General features: G+C 41.1%; 1 protein-coding gene across 1 annotated transcript in view; it reads right to left on the bottom strand.

Moving 5' to 3' along the window:
• Positions 1-3,934: 3,934 nt before the first annotated feature.
• The window catches only part of LOC308081150 (NACHT, LRR and PYD domains-containing protein 3-like), a 47,975-nt gene continuing 40,624 nt past the window's right edge, over positions 3,935-11,285 (bottom strand). The window contains exon 10 of the mRNA XM_080457546.1: positions 3,935-4,981. Within this exon, the coding sequence (XP_080313672.1) occupies positions 4,419-4,981 (563 nt within the window). The 3' untranslated portion in view covers positions 3,935-4,418. The remainder of the gene's footprint in view (positions 4,982-11,285) is intronic.

Genomic DNA, 11,285 nt, shown 5'->3' with positions numbered 1-11,285 from the left:
TGTGCTGTTGGGCTGATGTTACCTTGAAATGGGTAGGGTCTAACTCTGAGACGATGGCTGTCTCGGGGGACTTTATATCTGACTCCAGTATCTCTGTCAGAGCATCTATGACTGTGTGTGGAGCAGAACACCAACTCTCACTGACTAATGCCAGAGGCCGCCTCTTATGGGCACAACAGCAAAGGCAGCGGCAGCACTGGACCGAGCTGAGGCTGCAAGGGAAGACTGCATGTCTCCCTGCTGCGGACCACTCTGTCTCTCACTCTGTGTTCAAAAATGTTGCTTTAGACGAATGCATTGTTGTCTTTACTCTGAAAGCGAGGTTGCAGGTTTTACCATCTAAACTTAACCTCTCCATCTGGTTTCCAGGCAACCATGCTCCTCACTGAGTCACTGTATACATCATGGTCATGAACAAATAGCTGAAACCATGTCCCACATCTTAAATGGGTGCCATGTATACAGGGGACTCTACATAAGTAGGCATGACAGAATAGTGGATTTGATATAAAAAGATATCACTTCTATTTTCAGGTCCTCCATCATGCTGTATAAGCATTCTACTGTGAAGCCGAGCATGTTTAACCTGTGTAACGATGATTCTGTGTTCTCTAAGATTTCAGCTAACACCCCTGATGTCATTGTTGTTAATGAAAACCATAGGGAGGTGTTCATTCTCGAGGTCGGCTGTACTTTTGATTACAGCTTAGAGGAAGCCTTCCTAACCAAAGTGCTAAAAAATCATCAGCTATAGAGCAGACCATCTCTCTTTGGTAGTCTAGGACACGAGCACAAGTTGGTTGTGAGGGGCCTGCAAATGGCCGGCCTCTCCAAATGGAAGGCTAAACAATTAGCAAGGTACTGCTCAATATCAGCTATTATAGGAAGCCGCTCAATTTGGAGGAGGTGTTGTTTCCTTTACCCATGATTGTTGTCCGCTGTGTTCGACAAATATGCCATCTTTTGTTCTGTATGCAACAATGCTCTGCTTTACATCCACTTTGTAACTGTTTTCCCTTTGACTGCACTGGCAGTGTTTATGTCCTTTATGAACTTGTGTTGCAATATGTGTAATAAGCCATAAAAACTAAATGGATTGGATTTGAGAGAAAAGAGGCCCATGCAATTAACAAATGAGTGTTGGAAACATTGTGGATATCACAATTTATCTCTTTATTATGTTGCTTAAAATGGCAGTTTAGTTAACAAGACAGTATCTGTTATATTTTGTACTTCATCTACCATACTGCAAAGTTTCATAAACAGCGACTGCGCCGTTATTTCTTAACTGCAAAAAACAGCAGAAGAAAAATAAGAAATAACAATTACCACAAGAAGCCCAGCCTCTGCTTACTGATAAGCATACAACATGTTGTTGTGTTATGTGAAAACATTTGAAAGTATTTGAATTTTTATGAAGCTTAGCAGTTGCATAACATTCTAAATGGAGCAGAGGTCATAGGTCACAGTGGCAAGTTTGTTCCTCATAAGGAAACACATAATGTTTAATGACATTTTATGGCTGAATCTCAACAGTTAGCATTTTCAATTGAGTGCCATTGCGCCACCCTTTGGCCAATCTTTTTTGGCAGCTAAACATTGTTGCTGTCGGGCAGAAACCTTTTATCTCCATGTTTCATACTACAGTGTGACACAAAAGTAGCACAAATAGTCGATCTACAAGCTCAAAACGCATCGCTTGTAGATTTGCTATTTTAGCTATTTTTCACTTTTTAAGTTGAAGTTAAAGTGGTGTCTTTCTACGGATTTTCTAAATATTGAATCAATGAAAAGCATTAGCAAGAGCTTGTGACTAAATAATAACTATATTGGATCCAATGGATCAAAGGTTCTTTTTTACATTTCCTGAAAAGTAACAGTTTTGCACATACAAGGTTTCCAACCAGCGATGATATATACACATTAGATAAGGAGGAGTCAGCCACAAGGAGGAGGGGTGATCTACCTCCTCCAGTGAAAGTTGTTTTTGATATGCAGATAGTGTTGTTGCTGCTCTAACCATCATTATTATGTGGTGTTAGAAGTACTCAGAACATTTTACTTAAGTAAAAGTAGCTATACCACAATGTAAAAAACATAAATAAAAATGCACCCGACCCTTAGACTAAAACTAATGAAATAACGAAAACTATCATTGACAAAACATTTTAGTTTACTGAAATGAAAATAAAAACAAGGCTTAAAGGAGAATTCCGGACAAATTAAGTGTTATCTTTCATGTCTCGTTACTCACCTAGCGACGTAAAAAGTGGCGTTCTTTTTTTCCATATATTCCCCTGTCGTCATTTTTTAAACACCCTCCGTTGTTATAATGGGAGCGCGAGGGTTAGTGAAGTTCGTCTATTATAACCGACGCAATGTTATTTTTTTCTCTACTACGATTCATTGTAGAGTCTCATGATAGTCAAACATGCGCTGAAAATTCCTGCGAGCCTGCCGTTAATGGCGAACGATTTAACACTGGTTGCTTGTTTCCAGAATCTGGCAACACGAGTTGCCAGGTTCTGGAAAGAAACAAGCATCCAGTGTTAAATCGTTCGCCATTAACGGCAGGCTCGCAGGAATTTTCAGCGCTTGTTTGACTATCATGAGACTCTACAATGAATCGTAGTAGAGAAAAAAATAACATTGCGTCGGTTATAATAGACGAACTTCACTAACCCTCGCGCTCCCATTATAACAACGGAGGGTGTTTAAAAAATGACGACAGGGGAATATATGGAAAAAAAGAACGCCACTTTTTACGTCGCTAGGTGAGTAACGAGACATGAAAGATAACACTTAATTTGTCCGGAATTCTCCTTTAACAAAGACCAATAACTATACTGAAACTGTATTGTGTTTACAAACCAACTAACACCCTGTCCTACAAGAGTAGGATATAGGGAACATTTTAAACTGAATCTGTTTATTGGCAAAGTAGGTTCACTTAGAGAGTATTTTCCTCAGACACATAGAAAATCTATACTGTAATAATGAATTGATAGCCCCAAAATGGTATTTATAAATGAATGAAATACATGAACAATTATGATGCTTACTTGTTTTATTAGAGTCATTAGAGAAACATAGAGTTAATTAGTTTAACTCATGATCACATTTTACAATTAAAAACTGTCTTTAATATATTTTATAAACATGTGTAATATGAAATAAATCCAAGAACGTAATCCAGAATACAGGCAAGAGTCATAACCAGGAGATCAAACTAACTTAACAGACAGGGATCAGACAGGTAATCAGGCAGGAGTTCAGACAGGAAAGTTCAGGAGTCATGTAAGAATTGCTAGAAGTCTTGGCTTGTAGATCGGCTATTTTAGACAAAGAGATTTAGGGGGGAAAAGAAGCTAAAATAGAGCCCTCGGGGACACCGGTCGATGACGTATATAACGTTTAAGTGGTTAAGGGTTCTTTCTAGAACCATTAAAATAAATGGTTCTTTAACTAGTCTCTGTTTACTCAGTGAGTCCAGAGTCATTGAGTTGGCTCTGTGCCAGACAACTGGACCAACTTCACTGTTAGCTCAATCTGATTGGAACTAAGATATCCCATGAAAAAGAAAAAGAAAAACATGTCTCTAATCACAGATTCATTTACTAAGTCTACAAACTTCACATGCATTTTAACCACTTTAAATCCTCTATATGTAGTTGACTGGGGTCCCCCATGGGTCTATACTTGGTCCCCTCCTTTTTCCCCTCTACACCAGTGGTTCTCACAGTGAGGTCCTCGGACCCTCAGGGTTCCTTGAGGGGGTTCCAAATGGATCCTTACAGGTCTGTAACTCTGAGAGTGTACAAATGGAACCTTACAGGATTGATTGATTGAATACCTAAAATATGTAAACACAGTACAGTCAGACAGGGCTAAAAGGATAACACCATTCCCCCCCCCCCCCCCCATTGCGGTCCTATGTATTATAAGAATCACTACTCTACACCAAATCTCTATAATAGCTGATCTACAAGCTCACACTAAACTATGTTTGATTAAGCCATTTATTTTAATTAACAATTTAAAACAAAGATATATATATGTTAATAACTTTAACCCTGACTTCCCCATTTTGAGCAATACAAAATAAATACATCTCCAAATGATTTAATTTACTTTTCAAAAATAGTAAAAATTGCTGATCGACAGTACATGCTCACAACATGTCATGAAGCATTCTGAGCTTGTTGATCGTCTATTTACAATTTTTCGTATGAGTAACAATATAGAGCAAGAAAATGACCTGCTCTCAGTTTTACTTTTCTTTTCTTTACAAGTGGAACCCTGACTGTATTGTATATATTGTATATAAAAACACACATGTATATACATACTCTATATACACATGGACATGCATTGGAACACACACCAACCATATTGGTTCTGTCAACTCATCAGAGACATTATCTGTCCTCACAAAGAGACACTGAGGAGGGGACATTCTCATAATGAAACCCAAACCCAGGGTAGAGTGGTTCAGTGAATCTGGACTGGAAGGTGTACAGGTGTGTCAGTGTGTCAGAGGACACTCTGTAGAAGGACACAGTCCCAGCAGGGCAGTCCACATACACTGCTACTCTGTTGGAGCCAGAGGGACTGACAGGGAGGGTACTGAACTTCCTATTGTGACTAACAAAGTAAGGGCGTCGTTCCTCACAGTACAGACTCCAAGATTTGTCATTCTTTCCAAGCCTACAATCATCACCCTCTCCTTGCCTGTTGATTCCTCTATAAGTCACTGCTATCTGAACATTTCCACTCCACTCTACCTCCCAGTAACAGCGTCCAGTCAGACCCTCTGTGCACAGAACCTGTCTATACTTATCATCAAATCTGTCAGGATCATCCGGATACGGCTGAAGCTCCTTATCCTCTTCCTCATTCGGCTTTGTCACCTTCCTGTTGTTCTCAGACAGACGGAGTCTTCTGTTCGCTGTCTGTGTGTCCAGTGTGAGACGATGGAAATCTGATGAGAAAACAAAACGGTAAACATTAAAATGATCAAACATAATTCACTGAGAGAGAGAGAGAGAGAGAGAGAGAGAGAGAGAGTGAGAGAGAGATAGAGAGAGAGGAGGGGGGACAAATAGTTACTGTATCATCATTATCACCATCAACCTGTATTTCAGGTTAGCCGGTACCACAGGGGCTTTAATGTCTGATAGTGAGTCAAGTAACTAATTACATTTACTCAACTACTGTTCTTACACATTTAAGGTTGAGAATTAACTCCACTTCATCTCAGGCAAATATTGTGCATTTTACTCCTCAACAATTATATGATAGCTTTAGTTCCTAGATACTTTGCAGATTTAGATTAAAATTAGGGCCGGGACTTTATCGCGTTAATTTCAATCAATTAATTACAGAAAAATTATCACGTTAAAAAAATGTAAGCATTTTAATCGCACCTATTTTTGCACCGCGGAACGTTTCTCACTGGACGAGTTTCAGACGGACCGATCAGACCAGCGCACCAATCGACGTTGGTGTGCAACAACAAAGTTAACTGCAGCCAGCACAGTGCATGAAAACATGATGCCTGCTTGATAATGTTGGCTGGGCAAATCAGAATCTGTAATAGTTGCCCTCCCCCCACACACTCGTTTGTCCCGTTTAGGGGGAGGGGGCGGCGGTGCGCTGGGTGGGGGGGGGTCCACGATGCGGTGCGGGTCACATGCATGCGATTTTTATTAATAATTAATTAAACTACTATAAAACATCAGTAACAACAACACACTCTACCAGCCTCCAGTGGTGGAAAATAGCAGATCTACAAGCTCAAAATGCCTTGCGCTTGTAGATCTGCTATTTTCACATGGTTACATGGTATGTTTTATAATAATAATCGAAATCTATAAAGTAACTAGTAACTAAAGTTTTCAAATAATTGTAGTGGAGTAAAAAGTACAATATTCGCCTCTGAGATATAGTGGAGTTACTGGAGTAGAAGTAAAAGTATTAGAAATTGGAAATACTCAAAGCCTCTAATTAATTAGATAATTTTTTATAATCGAGTCCCAGCCCTAATTAAAATATAACATGCCTTAACCATTAAGCCATATTTTATACATTGGCTTTTAAAAAATAGCAGATCTACAAGCATACACGTTGTGTTACGACAGATTGTGAGCTTCTAGATCTGCTATTTTTGAAAGATTGAAGATTTGAGAAATGGGACATTCCATAACTCATTAACTGCCATGGACGAGTTAATTCGTCAAATTCTGCTATTAGCGGAGCAGATAAGTGCTACGATCTTTCAATTTATGATAAAAGCGTGAAAATTGGCATGAGCAGTCTCCATGGGTCACTTGACAAGAAAATTCTGAGGCATTTGTAATTTCAAGATGGCGGCCATTTTTCAAGATGGCCGACACCTTAGTGGGCAGTTAAGTGATATGATGGTTTATTTGGTGATACAAGCATGAAAATGGGCATGAGCAGTCTCTGTGGGTCACTTGACAATAGGCCACCCACAGCTACTTGAAATTTCAAGATGGCGGCCATTTTTCAAGATGGACAACACTTTAGTGGAGCAATTAAGTTATATAATGGTTTATTTTTTGATACAAGCATGAAAGTTGGCATGAGCAGTCTCTGTGGGTCACTTGACAATAGGCCACCCACAGCTACTTGAAATTTCAAGATGGCGGCCATTTTTCAAGATGGCCAACACTTTAGTGGAGCAATTAAGTTATATACTGTAATGGTTTATTTGGTGATACAAGCATTAAAATTGGCATGAGCAGTCTCTGTGGGTCACTTGACCATAGGCCACCCACAGCTACTTGAAATTTCAAGATGGCGGCCATTTTTCAAGATGGCCAACACTTTAGTGGAGCAATTAAGTTATATAATGGTTTATTTGGTGATACAAGCATTAAAATTGGCATGAGCAGTCTCTAAGGGTTGCTTGACAAGAAAACACTCCCAGCCACTTGAAATTTCTATTTTCAAGATGGCCGCCCCCTGGATCCTCAAAAGAAACATTTTGTCATAGAAATGTATGTATTTTTTTCATTAAGGACAATTATACGATTATTATTATGCTAAAGAACAACTTTTAACACATCACATTACAGTTGTGTTGATTTGTTGATCATAGATAGATTTGATAAGAGTGAATATCTGCACTACCAGGACACACTGGTGATATATCACTGCTGTTAACACATTAACCGCCAAGAACGTAGTCCTACGGTCCGTTAAATCCAACTGTTAAGCGCCGAGACCGTAGCCCTACGGGCTGCGGTCTTTTCGCGCATGCGCGGTCCGGGTGCACTTTCGGAATTTTTTTGATCCACTTCCGTTTCCGGTTTGATGACAGGAAATAGAATTATTTGGGATCCGGTTTTGACGATCACGCCCGCTCCCATTCTACAGACGAAACTGAAACTCAATTCTCTTCCTGTAGTTTTTTCTCCTCGCATTTCACTGTTTAACGTAATCCGCTCTAACTCAAACATGGATGCCCCGTTTGACACGCGATCTTCACTGGGAGATACAGGGAGATCTCGCGGATGTAAACAGACTTGTAGAGCTCAATCTTAAGGATTTTAACAAGATCTATGGCGACATGAAAAAAACAACAAAAACACCTTGGCACTGGTGAGTACATTATGAGATTAACCTCTGGCGGTCGATGTGTTAAACTCAGAGTGGGGTTCAATGTCAGCTAATTGAAAGTTAGTATCCCAAATGCTGTCTAATTTACCCCAAAACAGTTAGATAGCCGCCCGCACCTGAATTGACAGGTTGTGCCAGCGCGGGAGAGCCGAGCCAAGGTTAATGGGGTTTTAGTTAACGGGATGGTGTACAGATCGCACAGGATTTAAATGGCATTGGACGAACGATCGGACTAAGTGTAGGGTTAAGGCACGAACTTAGTTGTATCCCATACATCAAAGTGCTTGGTAAAAGGTGGTAAAAGGATAAACCCTTCGGCCTCTGCCTATGCTGCTGCATGGCAGAAGCCATCATAACAGTTGAGAAAACTAACTGGGACAGATGTTTCATTTGTCAGCAGGTCACCAAGGAAAAATTCATTCAGCCGAGTTTATTCAACAGAGAGCACGATCGTACTGGTTATGATACCATTGCAAGAAATGTTCCATTATTTCATAAGATCAATGCTCTGCCTATCTTACTTAGTCCAACCCGACTAGCTGAAGGTGATGGCATAGAAAGCACATTGACAAGAAACAGAGCAAAATATCATTCAAGCTGTAAACTTAGGTTCAACAACAAAGAGCTGGAAAGGGCCCAAAAGAGAGCATCTACATCTGCTGAAGACACCGAAGATACCAAAGATATCCATGTCAAGAGGGCAAGAAGATCTAATGTATGACAGGTCCAGCGATGTCACAACTGTGAACGAGGCCAGGCTTGAAAGGCCAGAAAGCAAAGACAATATGACTTGATCCCACCAACTCAAGCAGCACTCAAAGTGCTTGTTATGAGGCTGGATACGTGTGGGGACAGGCATTGAAGCGACATCCACAAATGCCGAGCCCATCTGACTGGGGATGGGTGGAGCAGGACGAGAAGTGGAAAGTCTTCTGGACTCCACTTCCACCTATTGCGGAGAGTTGTTGGGAGTTGACCAAATGTGGGTGCACCAAGGCATGTACTGGAAGGTGTAAGTGCTTCAGATATGGACTCAGTTTCACATGCCTATTGCCTATGTAGTTGCCCCTGCTAGAACCTATTTGCATGTTTATTTTGCCAGAGTTATTCCCCGTTGTCCTCTGTGTTTTCAAGTGTAGGCCTATGGCTCGGCTTCCCCTCGCCACATCGGCGCATCATGTTTTACTTTATATCTAGTCTATTACTGTGTAATTTTCAGTTGTTAATTTGTAACATTGCTTCCACTGCCTTCCACTGCCATATCTAACAGTGAAGCACATTTTCAGTTTAGTTCCTTAGTATCGTTTGTCATGGTTCTGTGGCTATTGCCATTCAGTATTAGCCATTGCTCATAATTGTGCACTGTCCTTTCAGCACCACAACTGTGCTTATCAGCACCACAACTGTGCTAATTTATTCATCTTATTTTTGTATTTGTATTTATTTGACACATGTAATGGCTGTTAGTTTTAACAAAAAAAAATATATATATATCCTCCCTTGTGACTGTTACCTTGTCGTGGTAAGGGAGCTTGTGTAGGCCTACCTCAGTGAACCCTGAGGGCTATGCCGGTGGGAGGCAACTCCTGACAGGTTTTACCAAACTGGACAGGTCGTGGGCGAGGAGTCAGACAAAACACAGTCAAACAACCTCTCTTGACAGAGCTTTTTGAGGAACCCAATATATTTCTATGAGAAAAGGTATCATTTAAAGATCCACATGGCGGATGGCAGTCATCTTGAAATTTCAAGTGGTTGTGGGCGGTTTCTTGTCAAATGACCTTTTGAGACGGCTCATGGCAATTTTTATGCTTGTATCACCAACTAAATGATTTCTTAAGCTTAAAGGAGAATTCCGGACAAATTAAGTGTTATCTTTCATGTCTCGTTACTCACCTAGCGACGTAAAAAGTGGCGTTCTTTTTTTCCATATATTCCCCTGTCGTCATTTTTTAAACACCCTCCGTTGTTATAATGGGAGCGAGTGGGTTAGTGAAGTTCGTCTATTATAACCGACGCAATGTTATTTTTTTCTCTACTACGATTCATTGTAGAGTCTCATGATAGTCAAACATGCGCTGAAAATTCCTGCGAGCCTGCCGTTAATGGCGAACGATTTAACACTGGTTGCTTGTTTCCAGAATCTGGCAACACGAGTTGCCAGGTTCTGGAAAGAAACAAGCATCCAGTTTTTTCACACAGAACCAGAGATAACGCGATTCGAAGATGTACTGCTCCATTCACTTCCTGGTTAACTTATTATTTAAAAATACTGTATCTCGGCTCCCGAGATCTTTTTTTTTTTACTATGTATTTTTGGTCGAGACATGTTTTTTTAAAAGGCGGACAACAAATGTCAACGAGGTCGCGATGACCTCGTTGACATTTGTGAAGCCACACAGTGAAACCCTCAGTGATTAGCAACCATCAGGGGATCGATCACACTGGAGATAAATATTCTGTGACTTGAAAAGGTTATAAAACACAAAAATCGCTGGTAGTGGGTGAGTTTATTAATGTATATGTCACAGGGAAATTGGCATTCCAGGGAAATTGACAGGGGAGCGCTAGTTTTATAGGCGCGGGGCGGTGCTGCGAGGCGGGGCTTTGATGCGAGGACGACGACCACAACAACAATATAGCAACCAGGAAGCTACGCTAGGGGAACGCTGAAAATAAAATGGATAATATGAGAGAAATACTCAAGTAAAGTACGAATACCTCAAAATTGTACTTGAGTAAATCTACTTTGTTACTTTACTCCACTAGTACAAGCCTCAGTGGCGCACTTCGATAATCATTGGACTCCCCACCCACTACCACTGGGAGCCGGGTTTTGATTCCCGCTTGGGACATTACTTTTTCAAACAACCGCGGACTACTTTTTTTTCGCTGATAAAGTATAGTTTTGGACCATGACGGAGGCGCGCCGACTTAGCAGACCTTGAGGCCGAGGAGTCGCGCCTCCAGGCGCGAGTGCCCGCGACGACCGGCCGATGGTCTGCTAGTCGACTTAAGCGCCGTCCGAGTTATGTACCGATAGGCACAGAATCGTAAATGATGTTGTGGGGACTGCGTTTGCCCCAAGTGCCACTCACTGCACTAACATAGCCCGCCAGGCCCGCCCCCTTGTGCTTCAACTGCATGGAATGAGGCTGTGTGTGTGTGTGTGTGTGTGTGTGTGTGTGTGTGTGTGTGTGTGTGTGTGTGTGTGTGTGTGTGTGTGTGTGTGTGTGTGTGTGTGTGTGTGTGTGCGCGCATGCGTGTGTGCGTGCTCGTTTGTGCATGCGTGGTGCGTGTGTGGTGTGGGGCTCATGTCTGGCTTGCATTGCCCTCTAGCGTTGATTCTACAGAATTGCCTGAGGCGCGGTTAAAACAAGCGTACCCCTTTCAATTTCCCTGGAATGCCAATTTCCCTGTAACATATATACTCTGCCAGTTAAAGAGTTAATAATAATCAAAAAAATAAATAATAAAGAAAAATAAACAGCCTGGTAGGCGGGTTTCTGTGTCCACAGCCCCCCTATGAGACACAGACAGAGTAGAATTTGTTTTTAACATTTTATCGTGAGCAATAGTGAGGACCAATTATATGGTAAGATACAAAATACCTCCTGTAGGAATAGAGGTTGGGATTAAAA

Source organism: Gymnoscopelus braueri, assembly GCF_963280865.1.
Source record: "Gymnoscopelus braueri genome assembly, contig: SCAFFOLD_187, whole genome shotgun sequence".
Classification (NCBI taxonomy): Eukaryota; Metazoa; Chordata; class Actinopteri; order Myctophiformes; family Myctophidae; genus Gymnoscopelus; species Gymnoscopelus braueri.
Note: the sequence above shows the minus strand (reverse complement) of the source record. Positions and strands in the feature narration are given on the sequence as shown.